Genomic DNA, 17,459 nt, shown 5'->3' with positions numbered 1-17,459 from the left:
CATGGGTCTGGATAAAATCTGCAGGAAAACAAGGTTTAACCCTCCCTCAGGTGACAACCCCGACCTGTATTCCTAACTGCCATCCACTCCCCACGGACGTCCTCAGGGGCAGCCGGTTCTGCTGCGGGGCGCTCTGAGGCTCCCCAACCCCTCGGCTGCTCCTCAGCTCCGGCTCCCGTGCGAGGCCCCGCTCCCCGGCCACGCTAAGGAACGCGTCCGGGCGCCCGTGGGGGAGGAGGCGTCTCAGTCCCCGGATGCCACAGGCCCGTCCCGCCGGCCGGCCCCACCTTCAACTCGAGGACCGGGAGGGGATCCGGGCGGGACTAGGAAAGGCTCTGGCAGGCTAGGACGCGACAGCCACCCACCCGGGGGACGGCCCAGGCGAAGCGGAGCGCGCAGGCCGGGGGCCGGGGGCGGCGGCGGCGACGGGACTCCGGACCCGGAGCTCGGGCGGCGACGCGACGCCCGCGCGGTCCCTGAGCGCCGGGCCGACGCCGGAGGTCGGAGGTCACGCGCAGCCCCGCCCCCCTGGGGGGGGCCTCCGGAGAGCCGGCGCAGGGCGATGACGCCAGGCCGCGCCGTTTCCCCGCCCCCCCCCCGCGACGGCGCGGCCTGGGGACGTCAGAGGCCGATGGCGGCGGCCGAGCCGGACGCCTGGCGGGTGGTGGCTCCGCGCGGGCGGCCTCGCTCGGCGGCGCGGCGGCGGAGGGCCGCGGAAGCCGGAGGAGGCGCGGAGGCGGACTGCGGAGCCGTGCTTCGGCGCCTGCGTGAGGCCGGGTGAGTGCGGACGGGGAGAGGGGCGGCGCTGGGCCTGCGTCCCCCGCGGGTGCGCGGCTCCCCGGAGGGGGCGAGCGCCGCGCGGGCCCGGGCTGAAACACGAGCGTCGTACGGTCCCCCGACGGAAACCGAGCTCCGGGCCAGCGCTCGCTGCCGAGGCCCGAAGTCGGTTCATTGGGATCGTCCACCCCGAAGGGCCGTGTGAGCACGAGCTGACTGACCGCCGCCCGGGGCCTGGCGCACGCAGCCATAGGGATCCGACTACTGGAAAGTGTGGAACCAGATGTCAGACGCCAGGCCCGGCTTCCCATTCTGGACTTTTCATCACAGCCCATATACTCCCCACCCCCCAGTCCATTCTCCACAAAGGAAGCACCCCGTCAGTGTTACCTATACTGTCGTTATGTTGAATTCTTAACTTTTATTTCCCTGCAGTTCGAGTCAAGCTTATTATAACATGAACAGCTTTAGCTGGGCACCTGTAGTTCACGCCTGTAATCCTATAGCTATTTAAGAGGTTGAGATCTGAGAATCGCTGTTGGAAGCCAGGACAAGAAAGCCAGTCAGAGTCTTATCACCACTAAATTACCAAATTAAGCCAGAAGTGGAGCCGTGGCCTGAGTGGTTGATGCTAGCCTTGAGCAAAAGCAGCTCAGGGACAGCATCCAGGCCCTTAGTTCAAGCCCCAGGACACTAGTTGACATCAGATCAGATGTCTGCAGGACCACCCCAAGGGGAAGGAATTAGCCTCTTTATGGGCTCCTCATGTCTGGAAGTAGAATCATGAGGCGGTGATGACCCAAGGGTCACCTGTAGAAAGGAATCCCTGGCTCACCCAGAAAAGGCAACTCTCCACATTCCCTTGACATTAGTATTTCCCACCCAGAGCTCCCATGGGCTGTAGTCACCACTGCACTGGGCAAAGGATGCCCAGCACTTTGCTGTGCAGACATGAGTTTCCAGAGCCCTCCCATGGATATTGGACTCCTTTACCCCCTTAAGAATGTGGGCAGCCTCTGAGCCTCCTGCACACTGTCTCGGGCTCATTGGTTCAAATCCTGTTCGACTCAATTCGCTGCTGAGTTTGTTTTGCTCTGGACTTGTGGAAATCAGTCGACTTGAATAAAGAAAGCCCAAACCCTTCATTTTGTTTCTCGTTTTGATTTTTTCTAGAATTGTATTTTGTCTCAGGCCAGGATTCAGACTCTTAATCTGATACTTTCGCCCATTGGTTGACATTCTACCACCTGAGCCATGCCTCAATCCCCTCTTCGAATTATTTCTAACAACCAAAAGCCATGTTTAGTACCTGCTATGTGTGCCATATTAATCCACTTAATCTGCCCTGTCGCTGCATGGTAGGTACAGTGCTTCCCTCATTCTGGTGAGGAAACTGAGGCTAGAAAATCCGGATCCTAAAACACCCTTGACTCTGTGGGTTTTGTGCACTAGTGAGGCCCTGTTAAACCAGACCCATCCGTGGGAACAGGGCCTCCTGCAGAAGGCCCTCTCTGACTCCTCAAGAGTAGCCATGCTCATGTACTTCCTCCCGTCATTCAGGAAGGGCGAGCCCTGTGTCAGGTGGTACATCATGCCATTCTCAGGCTCTCAACTTGTGGTGGGCAGGGCAGCTGTGAAATGAGTGGGAGATGATCCTGCTATGTTTTTCTCCACAGGAATGACCTGCTTGTCTCTGATTTCTGGAGTTCAGCAGTAGGTGGGTGCTGCCTGGCTGAGGGCATGGGAGGGAGGAGGGCCTGGATACATAGGTGGAGAAAGGAGTACTGTCTTCATCTAAAGACACCATGCTTCACTGCACGTGCTTTGGTTCTGAGGCTGATTCCTGAACTAAAGCTGACCCTATAGCCCACCTGTGGAGTGGGGGTCATGGCATGCATACACCATAGTGTAATTTTGTGAATGAAATGAGGTTACATACTTACAACAGTGTTTGCCTGCTACAGAGGCAAGAAATGCTATCATTGTTTCTGCTAAAACTTTCCTCTGGCCATTTTTCCCTGAGTGGACTTTTCATGTGTTTGTATTTAGCATGCAGAGAACACATCTTAGTCCTCCTTTCTGTTGAAAAGGCATTTCCCTGTTAGTTACGCATAATTGCTGTGAGCTACCTTTTGCACAAAGCTTTTGCCAAGCTTAGTGTGATCTATCTGAATTTATTGCCACTTGTGAAAGGATTAAGTGAACGTTGGTGACTTAAGTTTTCATCTATCATCTTGCTGTCTTCCAAAAAGGATTCTCTGATCAGTAAGGAGCCATTTTCTTTTTGCTTTGTTAATTTTGTAAGCATACATCAGTCATACTAGGAAGAGAAATTTCAGAGACTGGGATAGAAGACAGATTGGCTACTTTGAGAAAATCCAAACCTCACCATTGGAATGTATGGGATTTTTTGCTTTTTATACAGATTTGTTCATCTAAATTTCAAAATCAGTACAATGAAAAGAGGAACAAGAGAACCTATGTGTGTATGAGATGATTTAGTGTTGTTTGTTCTTGAGTTACACATTTCTTGCGTGATTGAGTTCTCTATTCTTATCAAAGACATTTCAGAGCCTAGTCTACAAGTACTAGGAGTGTTATTAAATGACTTAACATCTAAAAGATTGGTTTTAAATGGAAACTGAGGCTGGGGCTGCACTCTGGGCCTGTGGCCCTCTTTGCTGGGTGATTGGCTCCTGGGGTTAGAATGCACCCTCTGAATGTCTCTGGGAACCTGCTTTTTCAGAACCCATTATCCAGTGTCTTACAAAGCAGCTGCAACAAAAGGCACCAGTGGGGAACCTTCCAGAAACCCTTGAAAGCCTGTGTCTTCACTCACCACCAGCCGACTCAGACAGGGCAGCTGGCTGCCACCTAGGAGGGAGCCTGGCCTCGGGTGCCTGCCTGGTGCAGTGTGTTTGCTATGGGCTGGGGAACTTCGCCTCCTGCATCACAGCCCGCACACAGCTGGCGTTTCTGCTCCTCCTGCTGGAACGGTGCCAGGTAAACCTGGCGTCCCCCCTCTCCCCTCCTCCCCTGGACATGCAAACTGTGCATGCATGGATGCTCAGGCAGAAGTTAACTCTTTTTTTCCCCCTCCAGATCCCTAGACATCACTGCTGGGTCTATGACCCTCTGTTCAGCCAGCTTGAAACTTCAGTTCTGAGCACACTCGGCGTAGCAGTTCTCAGTGAGAATGAGGTGTGTGCTTTAGAAAAGCGGGGAGGGGAGGGGCTGCAGCAGAGCCGGCTGATCCTGGGTCTGGGATAGGCCTGCCTGGAGCTAGGGCGGCTCCTCTGCCCTGCTCACCTACCCACCCATGCCCTGGCAGACCTGCCCAGTCAACCTGCGTGACGGCATGTGCTGTCCCTGTCAGGAAGACACATTTGTACAGCTTGAAGCTGGGTGTATTGAGTGCACAGTCCGTGGGAGGAGACTTCAGAAATCCCGCTCTGTTGCACAACCTGGGAGCCTGAATCAGGTCTTTGGGGTTGGGATGGAGCCTGGCCCAGGGCAGGTGTTATGGAGTGAAACAGGCCAGGCATGGCTGTCTCAGCAGACACCTGGGAGCGGGGCCTCCGCCCTGGGCTCCTCACACCAAGGTCCCTAAGCTTGTCCTGTGACGTGAGAGACTCCGCTGAGCTGTCACTCCTCACAAGTCTGCCATTCTGTTCATCCTGGATCGTTTTAGACATTGTTTAACCCAGGCTAGCCTCAAACTTGCAAGCCCCCCTGCCTCAGCCTCCCAAGTGCTGGGATTACAGGCAGGCACCTCCATACCCAGTATACCATCAGCTTCCTGTCCCTTGGGCACAGAGCTTGGGGTGATGAAACGAAGCCAGGAAGGCCATCAGGGAACACATTGTCACTGCAGAGCACGGGGCCCGTCACAGCAAGCCACGCTGACAGTGAGGGAGCCTGTGTGAGGCCAAGGTGGGAGAGTTTGGGGGTCAGAGCAGAAGTCTGCCAGAGGGACAGCACCGCATGCCGACCTCAGGATGAGAGGAGAGTGGGGCAGGCCCTGCCAGGAGTGGGCTGCGGCCTCCTCAGGAAAGGTAGCACTGCCCCCCAGGGAGCTCCCGGAGGTGACCTGGCTATGCCAGGGTTTGGCAGGAAGTGACTGCAAGGGGACCACCACAGTGCCCTCCCCCATCCTTGCCCAAGCAGCTCTTTGGTCAGTGGGGAGCATGGTGCTCAGGACAGGCACTGTTTGGGCCCTGTGTAACTGCACAGCCGTCACCTGCATATGTGACTGATACGGGCTCTTCCACAGCCGAGTTTTGACTTTGTCCCACCTGACATCCCCCATCTCAGCCCTGCCCCTGCTCTGCCCTTGCTGTGAGGAGACAGGGGTAAGGCTCACAGCTGAGCTGTTCCTGCTGCACCCAGGAAGGCAAGCGGAGCGTGCGTGGAGAGTCTACCATCTTCTACATGCCACACTGTGGGACAGCGCTGTACAACAACCTTTTATGGAGCAACTGGTCGGTAGACGCCCTTTCCAAGATGGTGGTCATTGGGAACAGCTTCACAGGCCTCAGGGAAAGGTGAGCTGGGTGTGCAGGCTCTATCCCCCAAAGGCCCAACTGCAGCCCACCCAGAAATGTGAAGGCTTCTACCTCGGGTTGTGAGATCTGTTCACAAGTCCTTTCTCCCTGCTCTTGGACAGGCTAAAGTTTGCAACAGCTGTTGCATTTCTTGGCATACAGGGCTTTAGTGTTGAACCACATTCTCTACCCCTTAGCCACCCTACAACCGCCCTCTCCCCCTCCTTCCCTCTCTCCTTCCTTCTCTCCACTCCCTCTCCCCCCCCATCTCCCCCAAACCCTGGCTAGATCAGGTCATCTACCTTTCACACCCTCACTCCTCCTGATGGTGTTTATTATTTCTAGGATGCTTACAAGGGTTCTGCAGAAGAGTTACCCGTATGTGGCAAAGGTAGGCACTGAAGGAAGGTTGGGAGAAGGGTGTGGGGGCGGGAAGCGAGACTACTCCCACAGGCCATCCCAGTGTTCCTGAAGCCAGGAAACCCCAGTGCCTTCTCCATATCACGTGTACCACCCCATGGTCCTTAGAGCTTCCAATTCACAGCAGAAAAAGACCCTCATCCTTTCTGCTTGGACTTGTACACTCAGGTCCTGGAGGCCCTGGAGGAGCTGCAGCTTCCACACACCCCACGGTATGCAGACACCTTTAACGACACCTCTGTGCATTGGTTCCCTATGCCAAGGCTGGAGCAACTCCCTGGGGACCTGTGGGCCTCTCGGGAGGAGCCTGATTACCAGGACTGTGAGGACCTGGAGATCATCAGGAAGAAGCCTGTCCGTCCTGCGGCTGCCAGCCCAAACCCTGGTGCCACAACACAGGGGCCATGCTGAGAAGGGCTGTGCACAGGGCCACATGCCCGCGCTGCCTGTGGGTAGCTGTCCTGTCTGGGGATGGTGAGGTCTTCTGAGGACATCTTGACGCTGCAACATGCCCCACGTCCCTCCCTGGTGGCGAGGTGGCGTGTCCTGAACAGAGACGCTACGTCCAAAGACAAGTTCAGACAGTGTATTCACAGGCTGTCCTCTCTCTGTGGGCCCTGGTGCGGCCCTGGCGTGCGGGCAGCCTACTTGGCCATGTCGATGAGGCTCTGCAGGGAGGTGGGCACCCAGGTCTTCTCACCCTGCACAAACACCACACCCCGGTCGATGTAGATGACGATCCGGCCGAAGGTGTACAGCTGCTTGCCTTCGTGCCGCTTGCCGATGACCGGCATGAAGACGATATTGTGCTCCTCCGCCTTAGTCTCAATGAGGTCCTTGAAGTTCATGGGCACTGAGCTGGCGGCCACACCGATGCCCCTCTGCGCCATGTTCTCGGCCTCGCGCCGCTCCTGCATGGCCTCGTACTGGAAGTCCTTCCTGCGCTCTGTGTGTGTGAGGTACGCAATGTTCTCCCGTGCTCCTGGCTGCATGTAGGCCCCTGCAACAGTAGACAGGACAAGGTGGTGGGAGAGGAAAAGCCTCAGGAGACCCAGAGCCTGGCCCTAGGACCAGCCAGCGCGGCCATAAGGCTATCAGGCACTGACACAGATCATCTGACGCCTCTGAGGGCTAGACACCAGCCAGGCTCACAGGGATGAGTGCAGAGACTGGCTAACGAGGAGGAATCGACCTCCAGTCACTGGCTGTCTGTCCTGCCCTGTCTCGGGCAGCTCTGAGTACTTGTGTTCCTGCCCAGGTGGAAGGAGGAGCCGCTGCTTCGAGGGGCACCGGGGAAGGCAGGGCTGGGAACCCGTGGCGTGGGGTGGCTGAGGAAGTCTGGTGGGGAGCAGCACAGACGGTCCCCTGCCTCATTAAACTGTCTGTGGTGACAGCGACCCCGTGTTGTGTTCATGGGGGAAGTGGGAGGTAGGGGAAGAAACTGTCCCGGAGCTCAGACGTGGTTAGCAATGTCAGAGCGGTGACTTGGCTCTGTGGTGACAAGAGCCTAATGCTTAGCTCCCAACACGGGGCTAAGCACATGCCCACACTGTCACTCAGGAGCCAAGCGGAATGACTTAGAAGAGGGTATCGGCACAGAGGGAGGGGTGAACTGCCTGCTGACAGCCACCAAGAGCCACAGTCCGTCCATCCCCAGGACGCAGGCACTGTGGCTGTGTACACGCCGGAGAGGCTCTTCTGTGAGGAGCTCAGCCACACGGCATGGTGTGCGGGAAGGGGCCCGGAGAGCTAGAGCGTCACCAGAACCAGCTCCAGCTGGGAAATAAGTCCCAGTCAGCTGGATCTGGAAGTGGGGTGAGCTGATAAACTGGCACAGGAGGGAGAGGTGAGTGAGCAGGCGGTCTGCAGGGACCAAGTCTACTCACCAACATTGGAGGACACCGCCCTGTTCATGATGTCCAGTGCTTCATTGAACTTGTCCTTGACCGCTGGGTGGGCCAGCACCTGGTCTGAGAACACAGACTTCCATCCCAGGTACCACTTGGTAATCTCCTCGTAATTGGGGCTGTTACTGAGCCAGGAGCACAGCACCTGCCAGACAGCAAAGGAGAGGTAGAACTCCCCCCCCCCCCGGGGCGGGTGCGTCGGGGCCCCCTGCTGGACGGTGACCCTTCAGCGAGCCCATGGGAGCCCAGAGCCTGGCCCTGAGGTGAGGGAGCTGGAGGCAGCTTGGCAGCCGGCAACCTTGCTCCTGAACCCACCAAAGCTAGCCTCTGCCCTGCACTGGGTGGGAAGGCCTGGACAGCTGCTGGCACACGACAGATGTGCCACACACAGACATTGTCAGGCCTGTCCAGGGCCACTGCCTGTAGCCACTTGCGCCTGCCACAACATGCAGCGAGTCCCCACCCCCGTCTCCCCACACAGCGATGCAGACGTGAGGCTTACCTGAAGCCACTTGGGGAAGAAGTGCTTTTCCAGGAGCCCCACCAGGCTGGACACCGAGATCACCCCTTCCCAGTCCATCACCCAGTAGAAAGCGTCCATGTGCTGCTGGTGGGGGTTGATGACCAGCTCACCCAGACACATGCCTGCAACACAGCGCCTGGGCTCAGCCACGCTTGCAGAGCCACCATCGCCCCACCCCACAGGCTCTGACCGCCTTAAAGGTCAGAGAATCAGGTTTTCTCCTACCCAGAAATGACTGCTTAATAATTTAGGATCAAATACCATAGCCATTTCAGGACACAAATGGCCGCCTTAATGCCAGAAGCCCCAAGGGGCCAATCAGGACACCATGGGTGGTGAGCCCTCACTGCACAAGCTAGAGGCTGCCATAAGCGGAAAGCATCTTTACCAGCCTACCCTGTCTATCCAGCCCCCACAGCCTCGGCCCAGCCACCCTGGGAAATCCCCATTTCCTGAGCTGTGGCTCCTTGCCACTGGGGTCCATGCACATCCCTGCTTCCTTACCCAGCTTGGGCACAATGTTCTTCACCATGAAGGCCTCCCAGGAGCCCGGGGTGAAGACGTCCTTCCAGGGTTGCAGGATGAGCTTGGCGGAGGCATCGCTGGGGTGCCACTTCTGCAGGGCACTGGACAGCTTGCTGCGGATGGGCGAGTAGAGCGGCTCCAGCCGCGCCTGCATGAGGGGCAGCCATGGGTGGATCCATGAGTGGATGGGCACCGTGTCCGTCAGTGGGTTCCAGCTGTCCACCTGCGGGGGGGAGGGGAGACAGTGTAGTTACAAGCCACCCTGCCCCTGCAGGATGCGGAGGCCGCAGTGTGTACTTTATAGAGAACCGCCCAGGCACAGGAGCAGCATCTTGCATGCATGCCACTTCCCCTGAACAGAGACCACCGTCCACATGTGAAAGCACACATGCATACTTCTGATTTCAGTGATGAAACATCAAGAGACTATGAACTGGAGTTGGGAGGGACAGGGGAGATTGACAAAAGCAGCAACATCCACAGGGTACCCTAAACTGACAGGTTGACCGGGAACTCCTTTGTACAACTAAAGACAGTAACATTACAGTTTAAAATTTAAAAACAAAAAAGAAACTGCTAACTCAAAAGCAATGTAAAAGAGCTGGGTGCTGGCGTCTCACGCCTGTCACCCTAGCTACTCAGGCGGATGAGATCTGAGAATCACTGTTGGAAGGAAGCCAGCCCAGACAGGGAAGTCCAGGAAATCCTTATCTCCAATTGCTCACCAGAAAACCAGAAACAGTGCTGTAGCTCAATGGTAGGTAGAGTTAGCCTTGAGCACAAACAGGCTCAGGGACAGCACCCTGGCCAAAAAAAAGAAAAGTAAAAGGATGAGGGAAAAAGATGAGGTCCACCCGAGGCAGGTAAAGATGAGGTCCACCCGGGGCAGGTTTGGGAGCAGTGGGAAGGGCAGGTAGTATGACGACAGGAGCTGACAGGTGCCGGCAGTCAAGCCACGCTGGGCACAGAGGAGAGGAGGGGAGAGGAGGGGAGAGGACCGACAGCAGCCCCGGACACACCTCCTTCTGCAGCTTGGGGAAGACGAGCTGGTCCAGTATGTTTTCCAAGACCCACACAGGGATGATGTGTGCCCAGCTATCCAGGAAGTCCACCATTGGCTCACAGTTCCTTGGCTGCCACTGGGTAACAATATTTCGAACAAAAGGCATCCAGACTTCCCATATGAGCCTGCAGGTGGGCAGAGGGGCACAGGGTGGCAGGTGAGCCCGCTGCCCTCTCTCTAGGCTGAGGCCCTAGCTGAGCTGGCCACAGCAGGTGACCTGAAATCCTCAGAGCAGGGCCGGCAATGAGCAGGGGACGCGGGGAGCAGGAGAGCCTCTCCCACCTGGTGTTTGCCTCATACCTGTGAAAGGCATCAGCTGAGAGATCCTGGCCACCGTGGGACAGGATCTGATCATTCTCCAGCAGGCTCTTCCACTTGGAGAGGATCTCAGTTCCATAGGTGCAGTCCTGCAGAGATGGGGCAGGTCAGCGGCCCTCGGCCTCCACACCGCCCTGTCTGCTGAGGCGGCGCCCCCGCCCCGTCCCGCTCACCTTGAGGGGATCCCACTCCTTGAAATAGTCTTTCATGAGCGGGTAGACGATGGCCACGGCCAGGTCCACACGGTCCGACATGCGGTACTCCTCATAGTACTTGTCCTGCAGGGTCTGGAAGATGCGGGCACACTCGTCCAGCGTGAGGGGGTCAGGGCAGTGCGGCTGCAGGCGCCGCTCGCACTCCTCCACCATCTCCAGCACCTTGCTGAGGTTGGAGATGACGCGCTCCTCGTGCTCCAGCACCTCAGACATCTTCTCCAGCTCGTGCGAGAGGTTGACCACCATGTCGCGCTCGTACTGCAGCTGCCGGTCACTCTGGATGATCTCCTGCTCCGTGAGCTCGATGAGCAGCTGCAGGTTGTGCTCCAGCTCGGGCAGCGCAAAGCCTGGCACCTTAGTCTCCTTGCCCGGCAGTGGCAGTGGCTGGGCAGCCGGGGGCAGCCCATCATCGGGCACACCGTGCTTGTGGCTGATCTGGCTGTAGCTGTAGTAGACCTTCTGCTCCCGGCCCGTCATGTCGATGACCTGGAGGAGGCGGGGCAGTGAGTGTGGCTGCTGCCCATGGAAGCTTCTAGAGAGACCAGTGTTTTTCAGTGTGGGCCTGCACTGGGCTAGAACAGCACAGCCGGCTGTTCTGGCCTGGGTCCTGCTCACCAAGCCAGGATAACTGATGAAATGTCAACAGAGAATTGGGGACAATAAGGGAGAAGCTGTGCTGATGAGCGCAGGTGCCCCGACCATGCAACCAAAACATGGCACAGAGCTGCAGGGCGCGTGCACGCAAGGAAAAGCCAAACAGCAGCGCACTAAGGCCTTGAAATTGGGTAAACTATGTTTCCTATTTTACCTTCCATTTCTTTCTATTTTTTCTCTATGGCTGGGAAGGGAGATTTCTGGGGGGCTAAAAGCAGAGCCTGGCTGGGTGCCGGTGGCTCACACCTGTAATCCTAGCTACTAAGGAGGCTGAGATCTGAGGATCGAGGTTCAAAGCCAGCCCAGGCAGGAAAGACCATTGAGACTCCTATCTCCAATAAACCACTAGAAAACTGGAAGTGGCGCTGTAGCTCAAGTGGTAGAGCGCTCACCTTGAGCTGAAGAGCGCAGGGAAAGCACCCAGGCCCAGAGTTCAAGCCCCATGACCGACAAAAAAAAAAAAGCAGAGCCTTCCATTTACTAGGCAGGTACTCTACCACTGAGCCACCTTCCCAGCCCTTTTTGTGTGTTAGGTCTCACAGTTTTGCTCGGGTGGGTGTGGAACACTATCCCGTTTATACCGTCAGCACAGCTGGGAAGGCAGGCAAGCATGGGCCCCCGAGTCCAAGGCCACCTCCTGAGGAGCTGGGATGACAGGTGTGAGTGAGCCTTGACACCCACGGGAAGGCACTGGCTGCCTGTGCCTGTAATCCCTTGCTACTCAGGACACTTGAGACCGGGAGCCTAGCTGAGACTTCATCCCAAATTAACCAGAGAAAAAAACTGCCACACTGGAGGTGTGACTTAAGTGGTAGACAAGGCCCTGAATTCAAGCCCTGGTACTGGGTCATGTGCGCACACATACATGTATGTACACACACAAACATGTGCGCACATGCACACAGACAACCCGTTTAGAAGACTCACAGCCAGGTATCAAGGTACCTTGACCTGAGAAAGCTCTTTCTGAGGGGCGGTGAGCTTCTTGCTGATCCTGCCCTTGGCCTTCAGCTCCTCCACAGTCTTGTAAGAGTACTTGGGTTTCTTCTTGCCCCCGCCGGGGTCTTTCCTCCACTGGCTCAGCTCCTTCTGGAACTCCTGGCCACAGGGATGTCATCATGTTGCTGCATAGCAGTGCAACCGAGACCCAGCCCACCTCACAAAGCTTCCTCACGGTCTCTCAATACAGAGCTCAGAGCTCCCCACTCGGTGCCCACTGGCCCTCCTCTGAGCTGCCATCCCAAACTCCCTATTCTAGGTGTTGCACCCAGGTGCTTTCTAGCTCCCAGTGCCATTTCTCAGCACACCACAGCTGCCAGGGTTCCATGAGTCCACACCTGGGGCCTACACCCACCCACTGGGGCACAGCCCCCTGCAGCCCAGAACCTGACCTATACAGCAGGGTGTACATGCATGGTCCAAGAATAGCACCTGCCCCACCCCCGGCCCCAGTCTCAGCTCAGTCACCTCTTCAGCCTCCTCCTCCGAGTCGACCACAGGGAAGTCTTGCAGGGACTGCGTGGCCCGCTCCGAGCCATAGGCCCCCACTGCGCCTTTCCCCTTCCTCTGCTTGGCCTCAATTGGGTTGATGATACCTGACAGAAGCAGAAAGAGAAGAGGGGCTTCAGGCTTAGTGGCTCAAGGGTGTGGATCACACTGGGAAAATTCGCAGCCTGACTCTCCGCTGCCACAGTGCCTCTGCTCACTCGGGTCATTTGTGTGCGTGCACACGTCCATTCCTACCCGGGGTCACTGCTTTTGTGGACGGGATGGGAAGAGAACAAGTCATCTACGATGGGAAATCTCACACCTCAGCATGAGCACATCTGCCATGGCAAGCAGGGAAACCCACATAAAATACTGATCCTTACTGCAGAAAAGCTGCCAGTGGCCTTGCTGAGGGGAAGGGGGGCGGGGAGACTTTTATACCCTGAGCCCTGCAAGAAACTTAAGCCTTCTCCTGACAGCAGTCACAGTCAGGGCCACAGGGTCAACGGACTCTACTCCGCTCCTTGCACTCAGTGCTGCACAACTGCAGTTACAGGATGCGCCTTCTCGTTCCCCTTCCAGCTGCTGATCCACAACACCGGCCATGGTGCCAGGAGGGCTCTGGCTCATGGGAAACAGTTAGATCCTGCAGGCAGGTGAGGAGGGGCTGTGACCGGCTGGGTCTATGTGAGGATGAGAGGCTGAGAGGAAAGCAAGGCAGGATCGGCTTGGCTCTGCTCAGCCACTGCTGGCTATACATCTTGGCTGGTAATAAAGCTACGTACATGTTTCACTGATATTTCCAAAGGATGAAAGTCCTGTGGGTAGGGATTGCAATCTCAGATCCCTTTGGGCCCAGGAAAGCTCATGTAAATGAACAAATGGGTGGGGTGACCATCCACAGTAAATAGTAGAGACCGCTTCCAGCTGAGGGCCACTGGCCAGTCGGGATTGCTTCTGGGTGAAGGGTATGGGCAACAGTGGCAGAGACAGCTACACACAGCTAAACCACTACAAGGAGAACTCAGAGTTTTAGGTGATGTCTTATTTTTAAATGCTGGCAGCAAGTTCAGTTTTTAACAAACACTGGCCAGGCCATAAAAGCCACCACTGTGCCGGGCTCACGCCTGTCATCCTAGCTACTCAGGAGGCTGAGATCTGAGGACCACGGTTCAAAGCCAGCCCGGGCAGGAAAGTCCATGAGATTCTTATCTCCAATAAACCACCAGAAAACCAGAAGTGGCGCTATGGCTCAGTGGTAGAGAGCTAGCCTTGAGCTGAAGAGCTGAGGGACAGTGCTCAGGGCCAGAGTTCAACCCATGACCAACAAAAATAAAAAAGCAATTTTTTGTCGTTGTTTTTTAAAGCAGCCATTGTACAGCCTGTCATAGACTGAAACACTCCTCCTCCCACTCAGGCAAGTGTTTGATGTGATCTGTGTGCGAGAAAGCAAGGCGGCCGTGGAGCATGACTCCGGATACAAAGCAGCACAGCTACAGCACTTTCCAGAGGGGAGGAGACCCCACCAAACCAGGGCACGCAGGGCTCTGGCCTGGCCTCACCTTGGGCATTCTTCCCGAGGCCCCGGCCGGGGACGTAGCCCATCTTCTGCAAAAGCTTCTGCCCAATCCCTTTTGTGTGTCTCTCCCAACTGCCAAAGTCCATGAAGGACTTGCTTCCTCCTGCGAAGCCTTTCTGGCTGGGCTTAAAGTTGCCTCCCTGCAAAGAAGAAAAGCCAAGGGTGCATTAATGGAAGAAGAGAAAGAAGAAAAATCTAGCCTGACAGTCAGTGACTGATGTAGAAGCTGGCTGGTCTGAGGAAAAACCCAGACCCAGTGCCTCCTAGTCTTCCCATATACAGCCAGGAGGCGTCTGGACCACAGAGCCTCGGAAGAACACCCAGGAAGCGTCCCCCAAAAGAACGCTACCGTTTTCAGCTTCTTTGGTCCAAAATCCTTAGGGAAGTCTTCCTGTCTCACAGGTTTCTCCTCTTCATCAGAATCTTCCAGCTCCACTTCCTCAGCTGCCCCTTTCTTGAGCCCAGCGCTGATGAAGTTCACAGGTGCGGAGTAGTCGCGGGCCCTGCAGGCAGACACCCAGCCCCCGGGTCCATGAGGAAAACTCTGCAGCATCCCCTCCTGCATACAGCTCACTAGAAAATTCTTAAGACTCAGAGCACCTCACAGTAAAAGAGTAGCATTTGTATGTCAGAAAATCAAAAGGGTGGGCTGGGAAGGTGGCTCAGTGGTAGAGCGCTTGCCTTGCATTCCTGAGGCCCTGGGTTCGATTCCTCAGCACCACATAAGCAAAAAGAAAAAAGCCGGAAAGTGGCGCTGTGGCTCAAGTGGTAGAGTGCTAGCCTTGAGCTGAAGAGCTGAGGGACAGTGCCCAGGCCCAGAGTTCAGGCCCCATGACCTGACCCCCCCCCCAAAAAAAGACATATAAGGAAAATTCATTACATTATATGAACCTATAATAACAATTAAAAATATTCTAAGAGCAGGACCCCAGTGGTTCACACCTCTAATCCTACCTACTCAGAAGGCTGAGATCTGAGGATTATAGTTCAAAGCCAGCCCAGGCAGAAAATCTGTAAGATTCTTATCTCCAATAAACCACACAGAAAAAGCCAGAAGTGGTGCAATGGTGGAACTCAGGCTGTGAGTTCAAGCCCCAGGACTGGCAACAAAAACAACAAACACAAAAACAAAAAAACTCCAAGAAACTAACTCTGAATTTTATTGAATATAATCCCAAGGGCATTAAAAACAGCATTTATAAGCTATAAAAATGCATAAAGCAAAACCACAAAAAAAGAAATCTCATCTAATCTAATGTTGAAAATAATGATTTATAAAAACAAGCAGAAAGCCAGGCACTGGTGGCTCACGCCTATAATCCTAGTTACTCAGGAGGCTGAAATCTGAGGAACATGGTTCAAAGCCAGCCTGGGCAGAAAAGTCCGTGAGACTCTGATCTCCAATAAACCACTTGAAAACCAGAAGTGACGGTGGCTCAAGAGGAAGAGCACTCACCTTGAGCTGAAGAGGGCAGGGACAGTGCCCAGGCCCAGAGTTCAAGCCCCACGACCAACAAAACAACAAAACAAAAAAGCCAAGTCAGGTGCTGTTGGCTCACGCCTGTAATCCTAGCTACTCAGAAGGCTGAGATCTGAGGATCACAGTTCAAAGCCTGCCCAGGCAGGAAAAGCTGTGAAACTCTTATCTCTAATAAACCACCAGAAAACTGGAAGTGGCACTGTGGCTCAAGTGGTAGAGCAGTAGCCTTGAGCTGAAGAGCACTGGGACAGCGCCCAAGCCCAGAGTTCAAGCCCCATAACCGACAAAAAAAAAAAGAAGAAAGAAAGAAACTGGACAGACAGACACACAGACACAGACATGCACATCCTCCCTGATAGTTGATGGGATAGCTAGGACTCACTAAGACCCAGAGAGGATCCTACAGGGATGTTTCCCTCACTCTGCCTCCCACTTCCCTAGAGCAAGGGCAAACAGCTCAGGACAAGCAGTAGTACCGTTTGCCTCCGAAGCTGGGCCTCTCCTCATCCGAATCGCGCTCAGCCCACACCCCGTAGGTGGCCTCTTCCTTGGTCTGCCAGTGGCGCTGCCGGTTGGGGTTGAACTCATTCTGGAGATCCCAGTCAGTGATCTCGAAGTTCTCCCGCTCGTCATCGTCATCATCCATTAGGCCTTCCCCGTCCCGGTACAAGTGGGACAGTGACATCACCAGTCAAGTCACTAAACAAAGGGACAAAAAGGGCACCATCTATATCAAGTCCCAGCGAGGTACAGGAGGATCCCCTGGGAGGCTCCAGAACTTTCTCCAAATCCAAAACCCATTATCATCATTTTCCAAGAGTGGACATTAAAATCCTATTTCAGAAAATAATCAGTACTTAGGCAGAAGGTTGCAATAACTGTGGCTTGGAATAAGCACCCCTTCAGAGCCAGGCAATGAGTTCTGTCTATGTCTTAAATGGAACTGATGACTAAACTCAACGTTACAGAATGTTCATTAGAGTTATAAACCACTGAGCTCACAAGTACTCTACAAATGATACTGGATGAAGCCCATTAGATTCCTTGCCATTTTCGATTACTGTATTAGAGAGTACACTTAACAAGTGTTGTGAGAACAGGTGAACCAAACTCAGCTCAAGTCCGAACTCTTCCTAAATACTTTGGTGTATGAGCATCAAATGCACAGAAAAGCCACCCTTACATTGGCACAGTCACACACAAATCCATGACAGCCTCTAGGTTTTGATCTACCAGTCCCTACATGCAGCCTTCACTAACAAGGAATCCCCCATTTCTTCAGGCTGCGTTAAGCTCTGCACAGCTGTCACCAAGTTCTCCCCAAGGGCACTAGTTGGATGCAGCCTCACCCAGGGCTGCACAGAAGGAGGGAGATGTCCTAAAGGAGTCCCAGAGAAATGAGATTCAACAGTAGGACGAGGTTTAAAAAAAAAAATCCCAAAAGTAGGGGCTGGGAAGGTGGCTCAGTGGTAGAGTGCTTGCCTTGCATGCCTGAGACCCTGGGTTCGATTCCTCATCACTACATAAGCAAAAAAGAAAAAAGCCAGAAGTGGCGCTGTGGGTCAAGTGGAAGAGCGCTAGCCTTGAGCTGAAGAGCTGAGGGACAGCGCCCAGGCCCAGAGTTCAGGCCCCACGACCGACCAAAAAAAAAAAAAAATCCCGAAAGTAGTCACGAAGGATAGAGCCCTTAGTAGATGCCAAGTACAGGCTGGGTGCTTGAGACCGATTTTTTTTTTTAAACTAATTGTAGGGGAGAGTTGGTTTCCACAATGCGTCCTGACCAGCCTCAGCCCCTCCGCTAGCCTCCCTTACCCCACCCTTTTCCTTTTCAAACCCGCTCAGACGCCTTCACTGGTCCCTTTTCTTACCAGCCTCTTCACCTCCACCCTCCCCTCCCCCGCGGCAGAGCCCGCTGCACGCTCCCGCGGAGCCGCGCGCGCCCCCGCGGTGCAGACCGCCGACGTGA

General features: G+C 55.1%; 2 protein-coding genes across 2 annotated transcripts; one reads left to right on the top strand and one right to left on the bottom strand.

The window, feature by feature from the left end:
- The first annotated feature begins 631 nt into the window (after nt 1-631).
- Nucleotides 632-6,176, top strand: Srrd (SRR1 domain containing). Its single transcript, XM_013014407.1, has 7 exons — nt 632-777; nt 2,454-2,494; nt 3,524-3,780; nt 3,880-3,978; nt 5,167-5,321; nt 5,667-5,712; nt 5,910-6,176. The coding sequence occupies exons 1-7, from the start codon at nt 632-634 to the stop codon at nt 6,150-6,152; spliced, it is 987 nt and encodes a 328-aa protein (XP_012869861.1). The 3' UTR covers nt 6,153-6,176.
- Nucleotides 6,177-6,362: 186 nt separating this feature from the next.
- On the bottom strand, nt 6,363-16,200 carry Tfip11 (tuftelin interacting protein 11). The gene is made up of 12 exons (XM_013014406.1): nt 15,970-16,200; nt 14,363-14,516; nt 13,997-14,153; nt 12,414-12,541; nt 11,892-12,044; nt 10,251-10,778; nt 10,060-10,166; nt 9,716-9,884; nt 8,676-8,919; nt 8,151-8,293; nt 7,628-7,793; nt 6,363-6,741 (listed from the first exon to the last, which is right to left on the bottom strand). The coding sequence occupies exons 1-12, from the start codon at nt 16,176-16,178 to the stop codon at nt 6,386-6,388; spliced, it is 2,514 nt and encodes an 837-aa protein (XP_012869860.1). The 5' UTR covers nt 16,179-16,200; the 3' UTR covers nt 6,363-6,385.
- Nucleotides 16,201-17,459: the final 1,259 nt, after the last annotated feature.

This window comes from Dipodomys ordii, unplaced genomic scaffold, assembly GCF_000151885.1.
Source record: "Dipodomys ordii isolate 6190 unplaced genomic scaffold, Dord_2.0 Scaffold23, whole genome shotgun sequence".
Lineage (NCBI taxonomy): Eukaryota > Metazoa > Chordata > Mammalia > Rodentia > Heteromyidae > Dipodomys > Dipodomys ordii.
This window is presented reverse-complemented; position numbering and strand designations above follow the sequence as displayed.